The sequence below is a fragment of the Pituophis catenifer genome, unplaced genomic scaffold (assembly GCF_029215685.1).
Source record: "Pituophis catenifer annectens isolate HBS135680 unplaced genomic scaffold, rPitCat1.0.hap2 SCAF_10, whole genome shotgun sequence".
In the NCBI taxonomy this organism is placed as follows: domain Eukaryota; kingdom Metazoa; phylum Chordata; class Lepidosauria; order Squamata; family Colubridae; genus Pituophis; species Pituophis catenifer.
The window spans coordinates 7,442,840-7,469,524 of NW_027256890.1; the positions used below are offsets into that span (position 1 = coordinate 7,442,840).

A 26,685-nucleotide genomic window follows, 5' to 3' on the forward strand; every position below is an offset into this window, starting at 1 on the left:
TGGTTTCATTTCACTTTTTCTTTAACATTTTGCTTCTCATCCGAGACTCTTCTTCAGTTCCAACCGGCTAGCGGGGAAGTCTCGGTAGACAAGTATTGGTTATGTTCTCCACCTTGAGTTCAGTATAAAGTGGGTTCAAAATCTACCCTGTTTCCCCGAAAATAAGACATCCCCTGATAATAAGCCTAATCGGGCTTTTGAGCGCATGCACTAAAATAAGCCTCCCCCCCCGAAAATAAGCCCTCCCTGAAAATATTTAAACGCAGAGCTGGAAATCAGGTAAGATGGCAAGAGGAGCCCCATCTTGCTCCACGCGCCCCAAAATAATAAGACCTCCCCGAAAATAAGGCCAAGCGCTTACTTCGGGGTTCCAAAAATATAAGGGTCTTATTTTCGGGGAAACATGGGTAACCAATAAAATATTTCAATTGCTCCAGGTTGCGGGGGGACGGGGGACAAGATGGACGGATGGATGGACGGTCTACGTTTCCATATTTGTAAAAAATGACAAGTGATGCCAAACGGAGCCATTCTTCCCACCCAAGAGTTAAGGAGGCTGGCCTCGACTGTATTTTAGCATCTCATTAAGAGCACCATAAACCAGTAGCACCGCCTGGCTGAATTGAGCTGCCAGGAAGTGACATGAACTAGTAAACAAACTATGTCCCCGAGGAAATATTTCTTTTCTTTTTAAAAAAATAATTTTTATTCAACATTTACATCTTTAACATCCTTGTTACATTTTTACAGCTTTCCAATACCGGCATCTTTGATAATATCTATAACCAACTATATATACATACATTTTATATATTACTTACTAATTTCTGTATTCACTACAATTTATACCTATCTATTACACAATAACTATTTCGTTCCTCTATCATATCTTCTCTTATGTTTATACATTAATTTTGGATTGTTTCTCCAACCAGTTATACCATCTATTCCATGTCTCGTAATAAATCGTTTCCTCTCGGTCTTTTAATTCCATTGTTAATTCACCTGCTTCTGCACATTCTAGCACCTTTTTTATGATCATCGTATTTGATGGAGCAAATCTTTGTTTCCAATTTTGTGCAAATTAAATTCTGGCAGCCGTAATTATGTGAAGTATAAGGTAATAATTTTTTTTCCTAATCTTCTCTTTTATAATTCCCAATAAAAATAGTTCCAGTTTCATAGCAATTTTTTTCCTCTGTCATTTCCTCTAACCAATTTTTGGATTTTTAACCAATATGCCTTTGCCTTGGGGCATGTCCACCACATGTGGAAATATGTCCCATGTTGATGATTGTATTTCCAGCAATTTGGTGCATTTTTGGGGGATATGTTGGCCAATCTCACTGGGGGTAAATGCCACCTATAAAACATTTTGTAAATATTTTCTTTATATTTCTCTGCTGTAATACAACTCTCTCTCTCAAACCCCCTGCGAAGAAAAAGGTGGGGGGAGGGAGAGATTGTGTTGCTTTTCTGTATCCTTTGCTTCTTTGGGAATGGTATCCTGATAAAAATTGCAAAGATTAGAGGAAATATGGGTCATTGCTGGTGCAGTAATTAGTTGTGGCAAGCCTTAGAAATGTAAAGCTTTATAAATAGGACAAACTCACTTGGCGGTCTTTCACACACACCCCCTTTCTCTCCTTTTTCAATCCCTCTTCAGCTCTAGGATAAATGGAATTGAACGTTATTCCATCAGGGAATTGACAAGCGCCAGGGAAATCAGAGATTCAGGCAGTTCAGATGAGTGCTTACAACGGTTCATTTAGTGATTGTTCTAAGTTGCAACGGCACTGAAAAATGTGACTTAGGACCGTTTTTCACACTTACAGCATACACGTGATCAAAATTCTGACGCTTGGTAACTGACTCATATTTGTGACGATTGGAGTGTTCCCAGGAGTCATGTGACCTTCTGACAAGCGAAGTCGACGAAGGAGCAAGATTCATTTAACCACCGTGTTACTAACTTAACAATGGCAGCGATTCGCTTAATGGTGGCAAGAAAGGTCACAAAAGGGGGATTATGTGATCCCAGGAACACTGCAATTGTCATAAATATGAGTCATTTACCCAGCATCAGAATTTTGATGACGTGACCACCACAGGAACGCTGTAAGTGTGAAAAACGGTCCCAGGTCACTTTTTTCAGTGCCGTTGGAACTTTGAAGGGTCTCTAAATGAACTGTTGTAAATCAAGGACGACCTGTAATTAGCTTTTTAAACCGAGAGCTGCTTAAACCAGAAGAAAGCAGCTATCCCGATCCTGAGGGACCTGTTCATTTTGTTCCACATCTTTTTTTCTTTCTTTTTTTTTTAAATCCCCAGCCTCTTCACACGTGCGCACTGCGTTTTAGCACACTTTTGTTTCATTAAAACTCACATTTTTAATTGCTCTACTTCCACAGGGCGCTTGTTTTCATGGCTTCGGAGAGCTGCCCTTTGTTTCATCCGAGCTAAATTTAACTCAGCGCTGATAACCCCAGCAAACATCATTAAAAGCTCTGCGCGTTGTTTATTTTAAAAATAAATAAATAAATTGACAAAGGCCTTCCTGTAAATTTCTGGCTTTAAAAAAAAACACACACACCAAATGAGCGGCAGCAAAAAAAAAAAAAAAAAGACATTAAATTCCATCTGCTCTCTGTTCCTCACAATCTTTAGTGGAAGTGAGACCTAGTATGCTTAGAAAATTTTGCCCGAGGCAGACGGGATTTCTTTCACATTTATAGCTTCGGTAGACCTCGGGCCCCGTGTGAGCAATGGTATTCCCCAACTTTATGGAAGGTTGGACTTCGAAGAAGTAAGTTGGGAAAGTATAGATCCGTGATGGCGCAGTGGTTAGAATGCAGTACTGCAGGCTACTTCAGCTGACTGCTAGTTCAGCAGTTCAGCAGATCAAATCTCATCGGCTCAAGGTTGACTCAGCCTTCCTTCCTTCCGAGGTGGATAAAATGAGGACCCAGATTGTTGGGGGCATATGTAATATGCAATATGCTAACTCTCTGTAATCCAATTAGAGAGGGCTGTAAAGCGCTATGAAGCGGTATATAAGTCTAAATAATAATAATAATAATAATATAATAATAATAATAATAATAATGGCGAACCTATGGCACACTCTCAGCTTGCCGCAGCTGAGCTCCACTGCGCATGCGTGCAGGCCTCCCACCGGCCAGCTGATTTTTGGGTCTCTGCCGTGCATGTGAAGGGGGTTGGAAGACACGCGCACATGCATGGGGGTGGGGGAGTGCAGGGGGTCATGAATGCATGTGCAGGTGGGCGGGGCGCACGAGGGGCGGGGTCTTGCACACATTACATTATGGTTATAAGTGTAGGGAAGCCTAACAGGCCCAAAACAGGGCACTGGGGAGAACAGTGTGTGTGTGTGTGTGTGTGTGTGTGTGTGTGTGTGTGTGTGTGTGTGTCACGCACGCATGCGCAGGGGGAGGTGTGTGTGTGTGTGTGTTGCACACACATTGCATTATGAATGCGGGCACGCGTTTTCGGCACACGACAACAAAAAGGTTAGCCATCACTGGTATAGATGCTTTTGAACTTGGGTGGATAAACATCAATGTTTTTAAAAAAATTTTTTTAAAAAATCCTATCAGTTTATCTATTGGAGATCCAGCATCTGTCACCCTTCCAACCCCCCCAAAAAGATTCTCCACTTCCATTTTCCAAGTTTGCAATAAACTACATTGTAATCTAGGACAGAGATCTCCAACTTTGGCCACTTTAAGACTGGAGGACTTCAACTCCCAGAATTCCCCAGCTGGCTGGCTGGGGAATTCTGGGAGTTGAAGTCCTCCAGACTTAAAGTGGCCACGGTTGGAGACCCCTGATCTAGGATCCCCTGTCATTGCATACCACAAGCTTTAAACGTGAAATGGTCAGAGGCAGCTGTGTAACTGTATTTTTTTTCTCTTCCTTCTTGGCTAAACTTTCTAAGTGCCAGTTGGCCTTGCACATTACTTGGGTCTCAGGATGCAAACACCTAGCGATAAAAAGTGGTTTATGGTCTCACTATAAAAACAGTCGGAATCATGATTTATAGCTAGTAGATTGAGTGCACTGAACAAGAAGTGCCAAAGAAGAGGTTGGTTTCAAAGGTTTGTCAGGCTGTGGGTTTTCCTCTTAGTTGTAAAAAGTATGACACGGGTGGTAGTACATGTGTCAAGAAATGATTTGAAGAGGTGCTGGAGACTTCTGTGTTTGTCCTGAAAGGGTTCTGTCATTTTTCAGGATTCCAAGTTACCTAGAAATAAACAGTGAAAGTTGTATTCTTTGTAATGAATCAAGCCCTTAAGGCCTGCCTGCCCCTCCCTCCCTCCCTCCCTCCCTCACCCTTTCTTTCTTTCTTTCTTTCTTTCTTTCTTTCTTTCTTTCTTTCTTTCTTTCTTTCTTTCTTCTTTCTTCTTTCTTCTTTCTTCTTTCTTTCCATTTGATGCTTCCTTCCACCCTAAGATCAGCTTGGTTGTCTGTTCTCTTCGCAGCACAATTGGATGGCATTGTGGGTTTTTTTTAGCCCTGTAGTCATTGGACAAGCATACTTTTATAGTTTGAGTGAATTGTGGAATTTGTAGACGTAATGTTGGAACACAGAGTGTATTTTAATGTATGTAGACTAGAAAGCAAAATACCAATGATAGATAGATAGATAGATAGATAGATAGATAGATAGATAGATAGATAGATAGATAAATAGGCAGGCAGGCAGGTGAGATAGATTGATCGACAGACAAACAGACAGACAATAGACAGACAGGCAGGAGAGAGAGAGAGAGAGAGATGAAAGATAGATAGATAGATAGATAGATAGATAGATAGATAGATAGATAGATAGATAGATGAAAGATAGATAGATAGATAGATAGATAGATAGATAGATAGATAGATAGATGAAAGACAGACAGACAGACAGACAGACAGACAGACAGATAGCTCAATTCTGTTCTATGATGTGTTGTGATTCACATAGGGAGGTATGGTTCCAAATTGGTGCAGATGTACATAAAATAATTTACTTCATAAGGGGAAGAAAAAGATTTGTTCAGTGGATGTTTAACGGAACTTACTTTTACTTCAACTGTAAAATCTTGAGACTTGAGCTAGGTAATCTGTTCTGAAATTCAAGATGTATACTTGTGATTAAAACCATGAAGCCAGCCTATTATATTTTTATAAGCACATTAACTCTTGTAATTTAAACAGATTAGTTTGCATTTTGCATGCCAAATGCATGCATCATGATTTATTAAGGGAAACAGCCATCCACATCTGGATTTGTTTCTTGATTCATTAAATTTTGATTGAAAAAAAAGGTTGTTGAAAAATCCCATGACACTCCATCAGCTATATAGAGTGATTGCTTTTCCATTGCTGGAGCCTGTTTGGTACTTTTTTCCCCACTCTATTCTGTTTAGCAATGGTATGTAAAATTCTAGGACTCCTTCGCTTCTAGAATTCAAGCCAGCCAACAGATAGCAAGCAAGCTTTGGAAAAACTAAGCAGATTAAATACATCCAAAGCATCTCTAGTTTCTGGTCATCTCTGTTTTGGTGTCCAGCACGTTTCTGGACATGGCAAGATTCCGCTCAAGGCTTCAGAAAACATTCTGCTTAGCAAGATAAACAAATTAGCCAAATTAAGCCCTGCATAATTCTGAAGCTGGGCATAGCTTGTGCAAACACAAGCCAAGGGAAAATAAACCCTCCATATTAAAAAAAAAAAAAACTTTTTAGAGTTGGCAGCCACTGCAGTGCTCCCAATTGCTACGCTTTCTCCTACATGGAATGGAATGGAATGGAATGTTCTTTCTGCACCAACTTAAAAAGCTCAAACTACCCAAGGAGCTGCTGATCCAGTTCTACAGAGGAATCATTGAGTCCGTCATCTGCACCTCTATAACTGTCTGCTTTGGCTCTGCAACCCAACAAGACAGACACAGAGGATAATTAGAACTGCAGAAAAAAACCATGGCTACCAACCTGCCTTCCATGGAGGACCTGTATACTGCATGAATCAAAAAGAGGGCTGTGAAAATATCTACAGACCCCTCGCATCCTGGACATAAACTGTTTCAACTCCTACCCTCAAAATGACACTATAGGGCACTGCATACCAGAACAACTAGACACAAGAACAGTTTTTTCCCCGAACGCCGTCACTCTGCTAAACAAATAATTCCCTCAACACTGTCAAACTATTCACTAAGTCTGCATTACTGTTAATCTTCTCATTGTTCCTATCACCCATCTCCTCCCACTTAGGACTGTATGACTGTAACCTTGTTGCTGGTATCCTTACGATTTTATATTGATATTATTTCTTGATTGCTTATTTGTAACCTATGGCTATCATTAAGTGTTCTACCTTATGATTAATGATGAACGTATCTTTTATTTTATGTACACTGAGAGCTTATGCACCAAGACAAATTCCTTATGTGTCCAATCACACTTGGCCAATAAAAATTCTATTCTTTGTTGTGCTTTTTTGATGACGTTTTTGATGTTGGGTGTCCATTTTAGATCTTGCAATATGGTAGAAGCTAGAAATTTGAAGGTCTCTACTGTTGATACTGTGTTGTCTAGTATTGTGAGAGGTGGAAGTTTGGAAGGGTTTCTCTGATTTTGCAAAAGATTTTGCAAAAGAATGAAGGTTTAGTTGAGGATAGATGACCAACAATAAACAGGTTGTATGTTGTAGTTGTGTGTTCCCTGGGACGTTCTTAAGTCTAGAAATAGTGCTGTTTAGAAGTTATGGCAGTTAAGACCTATCTTTGGGGGAAGATATTATATACCATTTTAGAAGGAAGGACTTCTTCCTTGTTTTACTGGGAGCACTAGAATGTGTCAGGGTTCTGACAGATGCCCTAATTAAGTCATGAGCCAAGTTCTAAAAGAAATCCAGTTATTTATTAGGAGCAACATGTCAGCAACTTCCCGGGTGAAGCACGTAATTTACGGCTCAACTCTGATCCTGTTTACCCCCCTCCTTTCAGTCTGTGTCATAAATCACATTCTCCAGTGAGGCACTTTCCCAGGCTGTAGAAATCACGCCGGCTCTGGGAACTTGAGATCCAACCTTGAAGAAGGTATGCGTGGAATGTGCTTTTGAAGGTGGCTGCTGAACTGCTCTGTCAGTCCTCCCCCCTTTCCTGCTTATGACAACTTGAGAGCAGACCAGGAATGCTTTGCAAGTTGACATAATGACTTTATGCCTCTTGGAAGACTTCCAGCTAGACTGGAAGGAGGAGTCAAACAAGGGCCTAGCTTGGAGTCCTTACACAGCTATAAGCAGCCTAAGCTTAACCTTCCCCAAGATCCTTGAAGTCTTACCTGGTCATTCCCAGGGGAAGGCAATCAGTCTAGGTAGATTCTTGTAATATAGATGGCAGACAATAAAGTTACTTCTGCTGTTCATAAGTGGCAAAGACCAACCTATACAGCCAGTATTCTTTTCCTCGACAAGCAGTAAGTAGCTCTCTAGGACAAAGTTAAGGTCATTTCCAACACCACCTCCTTGATCTTTGAAAATAACTAGAGATGACAGATTCAGCGGGATTCTCCCTAGCGCCTAAGTCTGCTCTTAGCTAAAGAATCCTTTGAAGGGTCATCTTGCTGCCTTCAAGGGTTGTCTGCCCTCTGTTGATCTTTTCTTCTTCAGGGGGTGAGGGGCCCTTGATTTGACCAGGTGTTCTTCTTTCTAATGAGATCTCAGGAGCCAGGAGCTTCTTGGCCTTTTGGCTAAGATCAAGTGTAGTGTAGGAGCCAGGAGAAGGTGGAACCAAACCTTTAGATGTTCAGTGAGGAAAAACACGAGATTCTGAAGCAAAACCTTGGAGATAAAATTGTCTCTACTAAAAAAAAAAAAAATGAGAGAGAGAGCTCAAAGGGCAGCAGCGGATAAGGTTAACCGGCCATGAACGTTGAGAAGGAGAATGGTAGCAAAACAGCTCTGGAGGAAGGGTGGAGAAAAGAGATTTTCACATTCTAAAGTGGTAAAAAGGTAAAAGGTAAAGGTTCCCCTCGCACCTACGTTCCTGACTCTGGGGGGGCGGTGCTCATCTCCGTTTCAAAGCCAAAGAGCCAGCGCTGTCCAAAGATGTCTCCGTGGTCATGTGGCCGGCATGACTCAACGCCAAAGGCGCACGGAATGCTGTTCCCTTCCCACCAAAGGTGGTCCCTATTTTTCTACTTGCATTTTTTACCTGCTTTTGAACTGCTAGGTTGGCAGAAGCTGGGACAAGTCACGGGAGCTCACCCCGTTACGCGGCACTAGGGATTCGAACCGCTGAATTGCCGACCGGTCGATCGACAAGCTCAGCGTCTTTAGCCACTGAGCCACTGCGTCCCTTTCCAAAGTGGTAGGGCGGCTCACATCAGCCCGGTGTGTGACATAGTAGAGTTTCTAATTGCTGAAATTACCTCGTCAGCCCGGCCTTATCAGCCACCATTCTACGGATTGTTTGGTTTAGATAAGCGTTTGAAAGGCGATAAACCCTTGATAACCATTCTGCTGATGATAAGCGACTGGGTTGAACGGGCCCGTTTCCGCTTCCTGGGAACAGAGACATTTTGCAAAAGGGGACAACCTTGACGTGGTCTTTTCTTTGGTTTTTTTTTCCCCCTCCTCTCTCCTGCTCAAGTCCCGTCCTTCCTCCACTCCCTTCACGTAAGTCCAATATCAGTGACCTTTCTTGAAATGTATTTTTCTAAATCCTCTGAAATCCTCCCTTCCACGTCTTTATTTCGTTATTTGAGGGAGGGAATGTAGGACGAGATTGAATGACCTTTGCAGAAATGTCAGTGGGAAGGGGAAACAGGCTTCAAGACGGTTGAGGTTTTCTTCCTGGTGAAGTACGTTACCTCCTCGATTTGACGGAAGTAGCACCGAGGGACAACGGCGGGGTCTGAAAAAAATTAATAATTAAGCGATTGGGCATCCAGATAAAGACTCTCTTTCTCTCTCTCTTTTTCTCTCTCTCTTCTGTCTCCCTGCCTCTCTTTCTCTCCTCTTTCTCTCTCCTGTCTGTCCTGTCTCTCTTCTCTCTTTCTCTCCTCTCTTCTCTCCCTCCCTCTCCCTCTCTTTCTCTCTCTCTCTTCTCTCTCTCTTTTTCTCTCTTCTCTCTCCTCTTTCTCTCTCTTGTCTCTGTTCTGTCTCTCTTTCTCTCCTCTCCTCTCTCTCTCCCTCTCCCTCTCCCTCTCCCTCTCCCTCTCCTCTCTCTCTCTCTCTCTCTCTCTCTCTCTCTCTTCTCTCTACTTCTCCCTCCCTCTCTCTCCCTCTTTCCTATCTCTCTGTGCAGTTCTGCTGCTGCTCACCATCATTCTCATCTGTTTTTCTGGATGGCCTCTGGGCTGATGACCAAAGGTAGGGAAGAGTAGAGCGAGGAGGACGTATTTCAAACAGCCAGGAACATGACTAGTAGTCTTGTGTGTTGTCCTTTATGAAGTTGGACTGCCGGATTGAGAGCAATTTCACCAAGAGGGAGCATAGAAGGAACACAGCAGGATTCTTCCAAAAGAGTTTAAAATAATGTAATTGGAGTCGGCTTGGAGTGCACGTAGCTGGTAGCTATCAAAATTCCTGTTGTTGTCGACAGCGGGGGTAAGTGGGGAAGAAAGGCTTAATTTGATGGTGTTTGAACTTTGCTTTTGGTTGTTGGGAACGACTGTTTGTTGTCTGACTTCTAACTTCCTTCTGCTTGGTCTCAGGATAAGGCAGGGCAAGAAGCGATGGATGGAAACTAAACAAGGGGAGAAGCAACCTAGAAATAAGACATTTCCTGACAGGGAGAACAATTAACCAGTGGAACGGTTTGCCTATATGCTCCGTCACTGGAGGTTTCCAAAGAGAGGCCGGACAGCCATTTGTCCAGAATGGTATAAAGGCTGTGATGGGGAACCTATGGCACACGTGCTGGAAGTGGCACTCAGAGCCTTCTCTCCAGGCACGCGAACCATCGCCTGTTGCTCTCCTGGGTTTTGTCTTCACGCGCACGGGAGCATGCACGTGCCTGGAGGTTGATCTTCAGGTTTCCATCATGCGCATGTGCACCGGCCAGCTGATCTTTGCATGCACATGCATGCCAGAAACTGGAAGACCAGGTGTCCGGTGCGCATGCATGTACCGGAAACCGGAAAATCATCTTCCTGGCGCGTGCATGCGCACCGGGCGGCTGCTCTTCCAGTTTCTAGCACGTACACACTTGCTTCCATTTCGAAAAGGTTCACCAACACTGGTATAGGGTCTCCTGCTTGAGCAGGGAGTTGGACTAGATCTCCAAGGTCCTTTCCAACTCTGTTATTCTGTTATATATCTGCGTTGCAAATCCCCCCCCCCCCAGAGTACAAGATGACAGCTGAGAGAGTGTCCTGTATCTCTTTGGTACTCGCATAACTTGTATGGATTTCTGCAGCCCAGTTGTTGTAGTTGCGTTAGTTGTAATTTAGGGCCCGCAATTCTCAGAACGATAGGGAGTTAGAAGTTCACTGTATAGAAAGCGCCAGAATTTGGGGAACCTGACTTAACTTATTAGTGTGCTATATAACAGGGATGAAATCCGGCAGGTTCTGACAGGTTCTGGAGAACTGGTAGCGGAAATTTTAAGTAGTTTGGGGAGCCGGCAAATACAACCTCTGGCTGGTCCCAGAGTGGGGTGGGAATGGAGATTTTGCAATATCCTTCCCCCAGGAGTGGGGAGGGAATGGGGATTTTGCAGTATCCTTCCTCTGGAGTGGGGTGGGAATGGAGATTTTGCAGTATCCTTCCCCTGCCACGCCCACCAAGCCACACCCACAGAACCGGTAGTAAAAAAAAATGGATTTCACTGCTGCTATATAGCCTTTCCCGTTACTGCTTTCCATATTTTACGGTGCTTCAGCCATCGGGTAAGAAGGACCTGTGCCGTTCACACCTACAAAAAGCTTCAAAATACGTGTGTGTGTGTGTGTGTGTGTGTGTGTGTGTGTGTGTGTGTGTGTAGGATGGCTTGTCAAATTCCCCCAGCTTCTTAAACAAGCACAGCCATCAAAAGACCTTGCTCTTAAATATCACCTTAATCCTGGAATCACGGAGGGCTTTACGAGAATTAAAGAAAGAATGTTTGCCCAAAGCAGAAGAGGGAATACGAAAAAAAATAATAAAAGGATAAGCAGAGTTAGTCTCTCTCTTGTACGTCCACACATACCAGTATTATTATTATTATTGTTTAATCTTTAGTGAGATTCACAGCCTTTGAAGCTGGTTAATAGCTCAGCAGCTCGAGTCCTAACCAAGGACCTAGGAACTGTTAAGGTATCGTCGGAGGATATAAGCTGTTCCGAGTAAGGTGGTTTTTTGTAGAGTCAAAATGTTCAAGTCCGGCAAATTTAGAATTTCAAAATAGCGAGGTAGCCCTTTGGGTATTGCTCCGAGGGCTCCAATTACAATTGGGACAACACACAATTTCTTTTTCCACAGTCGCTCAATTTCAATTTGCAAGTCCCGGTACTTTGTGATTTTTTCTTGCTGCTTATCTTCAATCCGTGCATCGCCAGGTATTGCAATGTCAATGAACCATAGTTTTTTCTTTTCAACTATTGTTATGTCAGGTGGTTGTATTATTATTATTATTATTATTATTATTATTATTATTATTATTATTATTTAATCTTTGGTGAGATTCACAGCCTTTGAGGCTGGTTAATAGCTCAGCAGCTCAAGTCGTAACCAAGGACCTAGGAACTGTTAACTGTTGTTGTTGTTGTTGTTGTTGTTGTTGTTGTTATTCTCTTCTGGTGGCATGTGGAAAGCTGATAGACTCCTAGCTGCGGGGAAAGGTTTTGACATAAACACAACGGCATTCCACTCAAACTGGATTACAGTGGAAAAACACAAACTCCTCTGTTGGCAGATGAGGTAGAAAGGAAAGACAGATGTGCTTCTGCCAGGATAAGAGAGTCTCCAACTCAAGGAAGTTCCCCACCCCATCCCCAACCCCCAAGATTTCCTCCCAGAGCCCCCAAACTTTCCCCAATGCCTGGCCATCCTTCCCCTTTCTGATTGATAGTTTGCTTGCTTGTTTCTGACAATCTTTGAGTAACGCCAGGCAGGCAGGTTCCAAAACCGTCTGCACATGGCCAATAAATCAGAAAAAAAAACACAGTAAAAGTTGCCTCTGGCCATCTCTCTGGGCTCCATCCCCACCCAAAAGAGGGTGAATTTCGCCTGGCATCCGCTCCCCATCACGAAAGGCCTGGTAAAGCTGCAGCTAAAACGCCATCTTGATTTGTTTAGCTAGGCTGAAAGCTGACTACAAAAGAAGGAAAAGGGAGTCCATAAACAGCTGTTGCCTGTGATCGCGCACAGATGTGGGAACCCTTCCATTTTCTGCAACGTTTCAGTGGAGATGAATGGAGCTTAATCAGCTACATAAATAACAGTAGGCCAGGTCCCTGGTTCTCTAACCTTCTGCATGACTCCCCTCCCACCAAGCTTAAGGTCGATTACCGCAGCTGACTGCCAACAACACTACAATCAGCTGTTGGACAGAGCGCCATGGGGTGTGGAGGACTAGAAAGCTGGAAAGACTCGATCCGGCAGATGTGCGGGGGTGATGCCACCTAAAAAAAAAAAGTTACGCTCTTTGGAATTGTGGAAGCGTGTTTTGAAAGACGCAGGGCAAGATTTGGGCAGCAGGTTTGGGAAGACAGGGTGATGACAGCCCGATCCACAATTGAAATGCTGCATCTAGTTCTAGTCACCACGATACAAAAAAGATGTTGAGATCCTGGAAAGTACACAGAGAAGAGCAGCCAAGATGATTAGGGGACTGGAGGCTAAAACATACGAAGAACAGTTGCAGGAACTGGGCATGTCTAGTTTAATGAAAAGAAGGACTAAGGGAGATATGATAGAAGTCTTCCGATATCTCAGGGGCTGCCCCAAAGAAGAGGGAGTCAAGCTATTCTCCAAAGCACCTGAGGGCAGGACAAGAAGCAATGGGTGGAAACTAACCAAGGAGAGAAGCAACCTAGAACTAAGGAGAAGTTTCCTGACGGTTAGAACAATTAATCAGTGGAACAACTTGCCTCCAGAGGTTGTGGATGCTCCAACACTGGAAGTTTTTAAGATGATGTTGGATAACCATTTGAAGTGGTGTAGGGTTTCCTGCCCAAGCAGAGGGTTGGACTAGAAGACCTCCAAGGTCCCTTCCCACTCTGTTATTCCATTCTATTCTATTCAAATTTTGGAGGAAATTCCAACCCCATATTCTGCTTTCCAGCAAGTGCTGTCTTCCTTGTTCAGCTGGGGTGGAGTAGTGGATTGATTGGCCATTCTTTTAAATACTTTGTTATTGTTTATATTGATGGGATGATATGTCAGGATGACTATTGAGTGTTAGCCAACGTTGTGAGATGGGATATATATATATATATATATATATATATATATAGATAGATAGATAGATAGATAGATAGATAGATAGATAGATAGATGATAGATAGATAGATAGATAGATAGATAGATAGATAGATAGATGATAGATAGATAGATAGATAGATAGATAGATAGATAGATAGATAGGGAGGGAGAGGGAGGGAGGGAGGGAGAGAGAGAGAGAGAGAGGGAGAGAGAGAGAGAGAGAGAGAGAGAGATTAGTATCTAAAAATCACAACTTGACCATCAGGGCAAAAATGTTAACAACCGCTTTGCTTAGCAATGGAAATTCTGGTCCCAAATTGTGGTCGTAAATCAATGACTACCTGTACACTTCAATCTGAGGCCTTCAAAGGCACAGATGCATGTAATTTTCTTGGCAGAAGTATGATGCTCGTCCGTTATCCTTGTCCTATGGAACCGCCTTTCCTTTTGATGAGGTTCAGATGGCCCCCAACTCTGCCTGTCTTTCAGGAGGGTCTATGACAGCTCATCGCAGCCAACTCTCTGCAGCACAAGAGTTACACTAATACTGTGTTTCCCCGAAAATAAGACCCTGTCTTATATTTTTTTTGAACCCCGAAATAAGCGCTTGGCCTTATTTTCGGGGAGATCTTATTATTTTGGGGCGCGTGGAGCAAGACGGGGCTCCTCTTGCCGTCTTACCTGATTTCCAGCTTTGTCTCCCTAACCCTAACCAGAGGAAATGGCAGGGACCGGCTGTGCATGCATTTAAATATTTTTGGGGAGGGCTTATTTTCAGGGGGAGGCTTATTTTAGCGCATGCTCTCAAAAGCCCGATTGGGCTTATTATCCGGGGAGGTCTTATTTTCGGGGAAACACGGTATCAAAGAAACGGTGAATAGAATCATCAGAGGCAAGAGGCAAGAGGAAGGACAGAATGGAATGCGAATGACATGTGAATATTTTTATTTACTCATTTATTTTAAATAATTAAAATGGAATTAAATTGTCCTGCAAGCGAGTTGGCCTTGGTCAGTTGTCCCATTCTGCTTTCAGGAGTCCTTGAAAACCTGTTTTTTTGTTTTCCCCCTTTCCAGGCTCTGGATCAGGAGTTTTACAACTGCCTCGGCTGTTTTTGACTGATAAGGGCTGTTTGAAACTGCCTCTGGTGCAATACATTTTACGATTATTGTTGTTTGCTCTGTTGAATGGCTGCACTCGACCCTGAGTTTCATGTTGGTTGGGCAGCTGTAGAACTGATCAACAAACAGATAGACAAATAAAGGGTAGTTTCCTATCGGCTTCATTCAGAATGTCCTGCCCACCTCCACTCACTCCCTCGCCCTCCCCACCCCACCCTCCCCTTCCCAGTCTGGAGTTCTGGGATTTCCTAATAGCCTCTCGGCTAAAATATTGGCCACGTGGACTGACTCACCCGTCCACGTTGCACTTGTGCAAGATCTGAACTTTCCCAAACGGCAGGGCTTAATTTTGAAATCTTTCTGGAATCCTGGATGGGAAAACAACCCTCTTCGAACTCCCCTTTTTTCTTACCAAGGGTGGGATTCAGCCTCTGACTCTGCTTTTCTGAAGTCCACAAACTGTGGTTCTTCACACGATGCAAGCCAATGCAACCAACTCAGCTTTTTTTTTTTTTCCAGGAAGGGATGCAAAGTCACCATTCCTTTTTCTTTTCTTTCTCTGTAGTTTGCAGTGCATTGCTGCCACTTAGTGGGAGGAGAACCGAACTGAAACGTCTTAAAAGTGCGTGAAATCTTCCAGGGAGAGACAGCCGTGGTGGCATCGTTTGGGGATAATTCCCGCTTCCCAAATATCAAAATAGCAACCAGGAAGGGCCTTCCCCAAACCTCCCTCTTCCGTCCCTGATTCCATGCTGTTGCTGTAATATAAGGGAAAATCAATAGCTAAAACCTACACGGATGGGTAGAGGATTATAATGAAATGCTTAGATATAGAATAACAGAGTTGGAAGGGACCTTGGAGGTCTTCTAGTCCAACCCCCTGCTTAGGCAGGAAACCCTACACCACTTCAGATAAATGGTTATCCAACATCATCTTAAAAACTTCCAGTGTTGGAGCATTCAAAACTTCTGGAGGCAAGTTGTTCCACTGATTAATTGTTCTAACTGTCAGGAAATTTCTCCTTGTTTCTAAGTTACTTCTCTCCTTGATTAGTTTCCACCCTTTGCTTCTTGTCCTGCCCTCAGGTGCTTTGGAGAAGAGCTTGACTCCCTCTTCTTTGGGGCAGCCCCTGAGATATCGGAAGACTTCTATCATATCTCCCCTGGTCCTTCTTTTCATTAAGCTAAATATACCCAATTCCTGCAACTGTTCTTCATATGTTTTAGCCTTCAGTCCCCTAATCACCTTTGTTGCTCTTCTCTGCACTCTTTCCAGAGTCTCAACACCTTTTTTTACATCGTGGCGACCAAAACTGGATGCCGTATTCCAAGTGTGTCCTTACCAAGGTATTATAAAGTGGTTTTAACACTTCACGTGATCTTGATTCTATCCCTCTGTTTATGTAGCCTAGAACTGTGTTGGCTTTTTTGGCAGCTGCTGCACACGGCTGGCTCATATTTAAATGGTTGTCCACTAGGACTCCCAAGGTCTCTCGCAGTTACTATATTGAGCGAGGTACCACATATACTGTACCTGTGCATTTGGTTTTTCTTGCCTAAATGTAGAACCTTCCCTTTTTCATCGTCAAATTTCATTTTAAGGTGGGCAGAAGGCTGCTAACAAAACAAGTAGATCAGAGGGACCACTGCATTCTCTAGAGAAACAGCCAGTTGGCATGAAATGCACTCGATCACCCAACATCTGTCTTTTGCTACTCGAAAAACTTCTGCAACTTTAATAGAATGACAGAGTCGGAAGGGACCTTGGAGGTCTTCTAGTCTAACCCCCACCCCCCACCCCTCAAGCAAGAAACCCTATGCCGTTTCAGACAAAAGGGTTGTCCAATCTCTTCTTAAAAACCTGCAGTGTTGGAGCACCCATAACTTCTGGAGGCGAGCCATTAAACACCTTCTTTTATGATACTCGTCTTTCCAGAATGCAAGGGACCCGAAAGAGTAAAATGGTGGCTTAAAAAGAAAGGAAAAAGATAAGCATGAAATAAAACAAGCGGAGAGTGGAAGGCACCTCCGTATGTCAAACCCCCATCGAAGGAGCTCAATGTGGAGTCAAAGAGAAGACGCCAATTGTCTTCCAGAGATGTCCAAGCTAAGATTTAAGGCTAGCTTCAAAGAAATTTTTTACACGTAGGGTGGATTCATAGCCAGCTCAGCTGCCGGGCCGTCCGTCTTCCTGTATTTGGAACGAATGCTGTATATGGAAGTTGCTGACTCTGCACAGACAGATCTTCCCCCCTCCTTAATATTATTTTGACATATTTCCCCCCCCCCCCCCAGTGGTTATTTCTGAAGCAGAGATTTCCCCCTCCCCTTTTCTCGTGAAAAATATTTGCACAGGGGAACTATCAGCTCGGACTTCTGCTTTCCATTTATCATGTGTAAATTCCCTTTCTTCTCACGGAGGATCTTGGTTTTTTGTGTGTTTCTTTGTTTTTGAGAAAAAGGAAGCAGGTGAAGGATGCCGCTTGGACTCAGGGCCCCAAAATGCCTCTTTATTTTGTAGCGGGAAAGCAAACAGTTTAGCTCTCGCTAATTCCCTCCAAGGGCCGATAGCAGAGGGGTGTTGTTGGCTTTTTTTTAATTAAAACTGCCAGACATTTCTGTCTTCGGCACACACCAGAGGGCACTACGTGGCATGTTCTAACATAATAAATAACCCCTTAACCTGCTTTAGTGCGTTATGCTCAGTAGCATGTTTTACAGCGTTACCTGGGAGTCCTTGAATACCTGTTCCCTTGGCAACGCGATATAGCATTTTTATTCTTTATTATGATCACTGTTTTATAGCTGCCTTGTTCAACTGGGCTGTCATCTTTATTCTCTTTTAGTGCTATTCTTTTTGTGCATCTGTGTATATGCAAGAGAGGGAGAGGGAGGGAGGGAGGAGAGAGGGAAGAGAGGAAAGAAAGAGATAAAGAGAAAAAGAAAGAAAGAAAGAAAGAAAGAAAGAAAGAGAGAAAGTGAAAAAGAGAGAGAAAGAAAGGAAGGGAAGGAAGGAAGGAAGGGAGAAAAAGAAAGAGGAAGGAAGGAGGAAGGAAGGAAAGGAGAGAGAAAAGAAAGAAAGGAATGGAAGGAAGAAAGGAAGTTGACAAACTTGCTTTGAGAATTTATATCAGAATTAAGAAGATTGGATGTCTTCACATTAATTCCTAGTGGGAACGCTGACAAAAATTGAGGAGCCCCACATGCCCAGAAATCCCCCACTGGCATTCCAGATGTCAATTAAGGCAAGTATTAAGCATTATAGCAGAAAGCTTTGGAAACTCAAAAGTAATATGAAACACAGGAAGGGGCAGATGGAAATCTATCAAAGAAAGATCCAACCTAGAATTAAGGAGAAATTTCCTAACAGTGAGCACAATTAATGAATTGAATTATAGAATATATAATCAAAATCATATGAAGTATTAGTACCACTTTATAAAGCTTTAGTAAGACCACATGGGAATAACCGCGTCCAGTTTTGGTCACCACGTTACAGAAAAAAATGTTCAGACTTTGGAAAAAGTGCAAAGAACAGCAACTAAGATGATTAAAGGCCTGGAGACTAAAACATATGAGGAACAGTTGCAGAATTCTAGAGAAAAGAAGGACAAAGGGGGGTGGGGGCATGATAACAGTATTCCAGTATTTGAGGGGCTGCCACAAAGAAGGGGACATTAAATTATTCTCCAAAGCACAAGCGGGCAAGACAAGAAACAATGGATGGAAACTAATCAAGGAGAGAAGCAACCTGGAATTAAGGAGAAACTTCCTAACACTGAGGACAATTAACCAGTGGAACAGAAATGTCTTCAGAAGTTGTAGGTGCTTCATCACTGCGGAATTTTAAGAAGAGACTGGATAGTCACTTGTCTGAAATGGTATAGTATCTACTGCTTGAGTCGGGGGCTGGACTATAAGACCTCCAAGGTTCCTTCCAGCTCTATTCTGATTCTGATTCTAACTGTTTGCTTCCAGAAGTTGTAGGTGGTGTTTCATTGGAGGTTTTCAAGAAGAGACTGGACAGCTATTTGTCCGGAAGAGCAATAGATTTATATACCGCTTACAGCACTCTCTGAGCAGTTTACAACTGTCAGTATATTACCTTTAACAATTTGAGTCTTCATTTTACTGACCTCGGAACCATGCAAGACTGAGTGAACCTCGAGCCCATCAGGATCAAACTCCAGACTGGGGGCAAATTTTGCCTGCAATACTGTATCCTAACCACTGGGCCACCAGGGTTCCCTCCAGGAATAGTCTCCTGTTTGAGCAGGGGGTTGGACTATAAGACCTCCAAGGTCCCTTCCAAGTCTGTTATTCTGTCAGGAAGGGTGGGTGCTATTGTATAAATAAAAGAAGGAAAAAAGTAACACAGATGATTAGATTAGATTAGATTAGATTAGATTAGATTAGATTAGATTAGATTAGATTAGAATTCTTTATTGGCCAAGTGTGATTTGACACACAAGGAATTTGTCTTTGGTGCATATGCTCTCAGTGTACATAAAAAGACAAGATACATTCATCAAGCATCATAAGGTACAACACTTAATGATAGTCATAGGGTACAAATAAGCAATCGAATTATACTAGGAAACAATCAATATAAGCCATAAGGATACAGCAACAAGTTATAGTCATACAGTCCTAAGTGGGAGGAGATGGGTGATAGGAACAATGAGAAGATTAATAGTAATAGTAATAGTAATGCAGACTTAGTGAATAGCTTGACAGTGTTGAGGGAATTATTTGTTTAGCAGAGTGATGGCATTTGGGAAAAAAACTGTCCGTGTGTCTAGTTGTTCTGGTGTGCAGTGCTCTATAGCGTCTTTGGATTTGAAACAGTTTATGTCCAGGATGCGAAGGGTCTGCAGATATTTTCCCAGCCCTCTTTTTGACTCGTGCAGTATATAGGTCCTCAATGGAAGGCAGGTTGGTAGCCATGGTTTCTTCTGCAGCTCTATATTTTTTTAATCTGTTGGTTTGAGAAACCTAGAGTATAGGTTAAAAAGAAATGTTGAAAGACACAAGATGAAAGCAGAGGGATTAGGCTGTGTTTAGAGTGGTGGATCAAATACTGCAGGCCTAACTTTACATCTTATTACCCAAGTATTTACATGGTGGGTTGTCCCAAGGAAAGAAACTCTACCCAACATCTGTATATTTAAAGCAGTTCTTCACAAAACCATTTTTTGGAGCACGCTTTATTTTTTTTTAAAAAGGCTGCTGGTTTGAGAAGAGAAATGTAAAATCCTCTCTTGAGTTTTAACCCACCTGGGACCTTAACCAGCCTCCCCATCCGCTGAGATTTGCCTTGTGACAGCTGTCATTCGAAAAGTCCATTCAAGTGGAAAACGCAGTGCAAACAAGCAGGTGTTTCTTTGGTCCTGCTAAGGTACATCGCTTCCTCTGATCTTCACTTTCACACTAGATTGAATCTAGGCTGGCCGATCAATCTGTCTTGTTGGGGGAGGCAAGGAAGAGGGCGGATCCTCCCCAGCTCATAGATGCTTCCTTGAAATGTGTGGGTTGACTCTCCATCCTCTTCGAATTGAAGAAGCTTCTTGGATGAGAAGCAAAACGTTTTCACGGGGAAAAATGAAAACCCAAGAGAGTCTAGTTGCCTTTTGGGAAAGAAGCGCCTTCAGGATGTTTCCCACTCATGTTTCCTGCATGTAGTGCAACAGGTGACTGAAACGTTATCCTTTCCGAGATGATGATCTAGAATCGTTGCAGAATAGAATAGAATAGAATAGAATAGAATAGAATAGAATAGAATAGAATAGAATAGAATAGAATAGAATAGAATAGAATAGAATAACAGAGTTGGAAGGGACCTTGGAGGTCTTTTAGTCCAACCCCCTGCTTAGGCAGGAAACCCTACAACACTTCAGACAAATGGTTATCCAGCATCTTCTTAAAAATTTCCAGTATTGGAGCATCATCCTTCTCCTTCTCCTTCTCCTTCTCCTTCTCCTTCTCCTTCTCCTTCTCCTTCTCCTTCTCCTTCTCCTTCTCCTTCTCCTTCTCCTTCTCCTTCTCCTCCTCCTCCTCCTCCTCCTCTTGTCCTTTCTTTGTCCTTGTCCTCCTCCTCCTCCTCCTCCTCCTCCTCCTCCTCCTCCTCCTCCTCCTCCTCCTCCTCCTCCTCCTCCTCCTCCTCCTCCTCCTCCTCCTCCTTTACAAAAACTGGAAGCATCCTTGCTAAATTTTCCTTTTTTCCCCTTTGCCAAACCGGCCAGCTAAGGTCCATTTAACCTCCCCGCTGATGATCAACTGCTAAACAAGCCAAGGAAAACGTCGCCCTCCTGAATATCATTTACATTCCCTGCCCCGCGAACTGGGGGAAAGAGGCACAGCAATTTGTTCTTTGGCAACGGCCAGCCCTCCCCAGCTGCCCCCGGCTGCCCCCAATTTGCTTCTGACAGGCCTAATGCATCTTGGAAAGAGGAGGGGGAAGGAAAAGAGGCCAGAGCTAATCAGAACTGATGTATGAAAACTGAAAACGCCTAATTGGTTCTAATTTGTTGTTAACATCCCACTCGCTCTGCTGCTAAAAATAAAAATAAAAGTCAGGTATGACAGGGTTTGCAAAGCAAGCAAGAGACTGGCTCGCTAGGAGAGGCTGCTACTTAGGCTGAATTTACGTGAATTCTGAAGAGAAGGGAAGGGAAGGGAAGGGAAGGGAAGGGAAGGGAAGGGAAGGGAAGGGAGAAGAGGAGGAGAGGAGAAGAGAGGAGAGAAGAGAAGAGAAGAGAAGAGAAGAGAAGAGAAGAGAAGAGAAGAGAAGAGAAGAGAAGAGAAGAGAAGAGAAGAGGTTTATTGGCCAAGTGTGACTTGACACAAAAGGAATTTGTCTTCGGTCCATAAGCTCGCAGTGTACATAAAAGATATAAATCATCATCATAGTCATCATCATACATGAAAGACAAATTCCTTGTGTGTCCAATCACACTTGGCCAATAAAGAATTCCATTCCATTCAATTCATAAATACATTCATCATAAATCATAGGATACAACACTTAGCGATAGTCACAGGATACTAAATAAGCAATCAACCTAATCGTGCAAGGAAACTAAATAAAACAATATAAATCGTAAAGACACAAGCAACAGCGTTATAGTCATAAGTAGAAAAGGAGATAGGTAATAGGAAGGATGAGAAGAATAATAGGAATACAGTCTCAGTAAATAGTTTGACGCTGTTGTGGGAATTAGTTGTTTGGCATTTGGGGAAAAACTGTCCTTGTGTCTTCTTCTTCCAGTGTGCAATGCCCCATAACCGGGATGGCGAACCTTTGGCGCGCGGGCCAGAGTGGCACACAGCGCCCTCTCTGTGGGCATGCAGGCTGTTGCCCCAGTTCAGCTTTCCCGTGCATGCGCGCGTGCCTCCCACCAGCCAGCTGGTCTTTGGGTCTCTGCTACGCATGTAGGGGGCACACATGTGCAGGGGTGGGGGTGGGGGGCCACACGCGCATGGGCAGGGACCACTGTCGCATTGCATTTTGGGGGTTTGGAAAAGGTTAGCACGTGTGCTGTTGCCAGCTGGTCTTTTGGTTTCCAGCAGGGTGCCGGCAAGCCTGTCTTTGTGTGTGCCAGAGCACTGGAAACCCAATGACCAGCTGGCTGGCGCACGCATGCCTGCTCTTTGGGTTTCTGGTCTTTGGGTTTCCGGTGCATGCAAGCGTGCCAGCCAGCTGATCTTCAGGTTTCCAGTGCTCCAGCATGCACGCATGCACGTGTGTTCCGGTTGGGCACCCGGTACCGAAAAGGTTCACCATCAGTGCCCTAGAGTGTCGTTTTGAGGTTAGAAGTTGAAACAATTTATGTCCAGGATGTGAGGGCTCTGAGACGCATCTCTGTGGGTAAGAATCCCATACAGCTAGTCCTCGATTTATGACGGTTCACTTAGTGACCGTTCAAAGTTACAACGGCACTGCAAAAAGAGACCTGTGACCATTTTTTCACAGTTATGACCGCTGCAGCATCCCCACGGTCACGTGATCCAAATTCAGACGCTCGGCAACCGATTCATATTTATGATGGGTCGCAGTGTCCCGGGGGTCATGCGATCCCCTCTTGCGACAAGCAAAGTCAAGAGGGCAAGCCAGATTCCTTTAACAGACGTGCGACTAACTTAATAACCGCAGTGATTTGCTTAACAACGGTGGCAAGAAAGGTAGTAAAACGGGGACAAAATTCATTTAACGACTGTCTTGGTTAGTGACGGAATTGCTGGGCTCGATTGTGGTTGTGTACAGGGTATCCTCGACCCACGACCACAATTATGGCTGGGATTTTGGTTGTGAATTGTGAAGGTTGTAAGCCGAGGCCCCTGACACAACCAGACCGGACTTAAGACTGTTATTACATTTAAAAAATGTATGAGCCATAGAGTCTCCTTTCCGAAGGAGGTGTAACTCCGAGTGAGCCCAACATTTCGGTTACTAAGTGAGACATTTGTTAAGTGAGTTTTGCCCCATTTTACAACCCTCCTTGCCACGGCTGTTAAATGAATCTGGTTTCCCCCATTGACTTCGCCGGTCAGAAGGTCACAAAAGTTAATCACATGACCCTGGGGACAGTGCAACCGTCATAAATGTGAGTCGGCTGCCAAGCATCCTAATTTTGATCCGGTGACCATGGGGACACTGCGACGGTCACAAATGTGAAAAATGACCACAAGTCGGTTTCCCCGCAGTGCCGTTGCAACTTCGATCACTAAATGAACTGTTGTAAGTCGAGGACTACCTGTATTTGATGCTCTGCACAGTGCGAACGTAGCCCCAAACTCTGGCCGATGCCACTGGCAAAGAGACAACCAAGACAAGCTGCTGAATAGCCATAGGAATAGCCCTTAGACTTATATACAGCTTCACAGTGCTTTCCAGCCCTCTCTAAGCGGTTTACAGAGTCAGCCTCTTGCCCCCAACAATCTGGGTCCTCATTTTACTCACCTCGGAAGGATGGGAAGGCTGAGTCAACCTTGAGCCAATCAGGATCGAACTCCTGGCAGTCAGCAGAGTTAGACTGCAATACTGCATTCTACCACTGCACCATGGATGGATGGATGGATGCATAGATGGATGGATGGAAGGAAGGAAGGAAGGAAGGAAGGAAGGAAGGAAGGAAGGAAGGAAGGAAGGAAGGAAGATTTATATACCGCTTCATAGTGCTTTTATAGTCCTCTCTAAGCGGTTTACAGAGTCAGCTTCTGACCCCCAACAATCTGGATCCTCATTTTATCCACCTTGGAAGGATGGAAGGCTGAGCCAACCTTGAGATTTGAACTTTCAAATTGCAGTCAGCCAGCAGTCAGCACTCTAACCACTGCGCCACTTCGGCTCTAGAATAGAATAACAAGAGTTGGAAGGGACCTTGGAGGTCTTCTAGTCCAACCCCCTGCTTGGGCAGGAAACCCTACACCACTTCAGACAACGGTTATCCAACATCTTCTTAAAAACTTCCAGTGTTGTAGCATTCACAACTTCTGGAGGGAAGTTGTTCCACTGATTAATTGTTCTAACCATCAGGAAACTTCTCCTTAGTTCTAAGTTGCTTCTCTCCTGGATTAGTTTCCACCCATTGCTTCTTGTCCTGTCCTCAGGTGCTTTGGAGAATAGCTTGACTCCCTCTTCTTTGTGGCAGCCCCTGAGATATTGGAAGACTGCTATCATGTCTCCCCTACTCCTTCTTTTCATTTATTTATTAATTTATTTATTAATTCAATTTATATGCCGCCTTTCTCCGGAGACTCAGGACGGCATTAAGCTAAACATACTCAGTTCCTGCAATCGTTCTTCATATGTTTTAGCTTCCAGTCCCCGAATCAACCATTCTCTTGCAGACCATTGCTTTAGGGTGCCATCAGATGTCTCCTAGAAGTGATGAAGAGTCCTGGCTGGGTTCAACCAGCAAGCCGTCTGTTCTTCTGCTGGCTTTTCCAACGTGAAATACGGCTGCCTGGGTGCCAAAGCCGGAAAGAAACACACAGATCCCTCCTTTACATGAAGGATGTTATGTTTTAATGTGAGGCAGATGCGGTCTCTCCATCTCTCTCCAGTGAATCATTCTCTGTCATTTTCCTTTTTTTTAAAAAAAACTTCTTCTGATGTCTGAACCTTCTTCCTGTCGAGGGAGAGGAACAGGCCTCCTGGACAGGCATTTTCATCTCTTGTCTTAACCCCGGTCCAAGTTTGGGAGGGAGAGAGGGGGGGAAAGGAAAGAGGTAGGGGGCAAAAACAACGGGAATAACAAAACGTGTGATGTCACCCCAGACACCGCTTGCAATCCCCCCCTCTTCCTCGAATCTTATTGTCTTGTCTATTGCCTCCTCCGACAGCTCCCTTAAGAGCTCTCCAGGCTAAATGAGAGCAAGCAAAGGCTTAAAGAGGAAGGCAGCCGGAGAGCGAATTCCAAGGCAATTTTTCATACCAGCTCCTTGGTGATTTAGAGAGGGGATTGGGCCTCCTCCCCACCCCATCCCTTTCTTTGTGCTAGATTAAAGAGCGAAAAGAGAGAGAGAGGGAGAGAGAGAGGGAGGGAAAAAAAAAACAAAGGCTACGAAGTCATTTCAAACAGGAGCAGCCCCAGCTAAACACCCTGGACTTTTTCCAACGTCAAGTGAATTTACGACTATTATTTTTTTTTTTTTCCTTTCCCCCTTTTGGCCTCCATCTGTTTTCGAAAACCAGGAAGAGTCTGCAAAAAGTGTTTGCTAAAAGCAAATCGGGATCCAGAAAGCTTGGAATGGACGGAGGGGGGGGAATTACACAGTGCAGGAAGCAGCCTTTCAAAAGAGATTATTATGTAAATGATGAGCCTAATAATCAACATTCGGAATTGTCATCTGGAGGCCTTAGCGAGATCCGATCTCAGAGTTTTGGAAACCAGGAGTCCAGGACGAAATGGTGCAAACTGTTGAATGTCCCCCGCAAGGCTTTAAATCAGGATGGCAGGATGGCCGGACAGATCCCCCTGCGACCCCAAACTGGTGCCCAAAGAGTGGACGACAAATAGAAATAATTAAACCTTGGCAAAAGCTTGCAGGATTTGATAATCATGTGAAATGATGGGCTCTGTGCTATTTGGGGGTGGGGGGGATAGATGCACTCAGCCTGTGACATGAGAGCATGTGATGTGTCAGAAAATGTTGTTGACTCCTGCCACAGATGTGCTAGAGGGAAGAGAAACAGGAAATGCAAAATGTTACAACTGATGAAACTTCTTGGATGAGAAACAAAACTTTCTTTCTCCTTCTCCTTCTTCTCCTTCTCCTTCTTCTCCTTCTCCTTCTCCTTCTCCTTCTCCTTCTCCTTCTCCTTCTCCTTCTCCTTCTCCTTCTCCTTCTCCTTCTCTTTCTCCTTCTTCTTCTTCCTCCTCCTCCTCCTCCTCTTCCTCTTTCTCTTCTTCTCTTCCTCCTCTTCTACCTCCTCCTCCTTTTCCTCTTCTCTTCTTCCTCTTCTTAATAAAGCTGTCAGACAAGGATATTGGCTTATCTGAAAACAGTATGGCCGAAGTTTGATTCCTCCTCCTCCTCCTCCTCCTCCTCCTCCTCCTCCTCCTCCTCCTCCTCCTCCTCCTCCTCCTCCTCCTCCTCCTCCTCCTCCTCCTCCTCCTCCCAGAGAGCACCAAAGACCTCGCATTTCAACCCTGAGCTACAAGAAGAGATCTTTGGGTGCCATACAAAGCCCAGAACCTAAACAAATTACCGGTATTGCCTCTGCAGAGCTACGTTTCAGAGCTTGCCTCCCCTTTACCCTGACCCCCCTCCTGTGTCCCTGAGCGATGTCACGTCGAGCTTTCAGGCCAGGGGAGGAAGTTTCGTGTTCATGTGAGATGGTGGGTCCGCTTTCCTGACATTGTTTGTTCGAACCCAGCAGCTGTTCAAGGATGCCAAGTCTATTTAACAAGTAGAACGAAGGATGAAAGCGAGGGCTCCGAGTGCATGTTTGCCGTATAAGTAGAAGCACCAGAGGCAACGCAAAAACCAACATTCATTCTCGCTTCAAGGGCAAAACGTTCCCTGCGTTCGCTTCTTTACGCCTTTGCCTGAAGGCACAAGATGTCATGAAGGCCATTTTAAAAAAAAAAAAAAAAAGCAGGATGTACAGATGCCTCCGCCCACCCTGTCCTTACCGTTATAT

General features: G+C 44.0%; 1 protein-coding gene across 13 annotated transcripts in view; it reads left to right on the top strand.

Moving 5' to 3' along the window:
* FBRSL1 (fibrosin like 1) overlaps positions 1–26,685 on the top strand; it is a 610,981-nt gene that overhangs the window by 191,581 nt on the left and 392,715 nt on the right. Inside the window, exon 1 of one of the 13 annotated variants that reach the window (XM_070950599.1) lies at positions 8,600–8,685. The exons of 11 other annotated variants lie outside the window; for them this stretch is intronic. Coding sequence is in view for 1 of the 2 variants with exons in the window: in XM_070950598.1 (XP_070806699.1) it covers positions 15,855–15,884 (30 nt within the window). In the remaining variant the exon portion in view is untranslated. Of the gene's footprint in view, positions 1–8,599; positions 8,686–15,818; positions 15,885–26,685 lie in introns of those variants that run through there. One more of the 13 variants, XM_070950598.1, reaches the window with a different exon arrangement.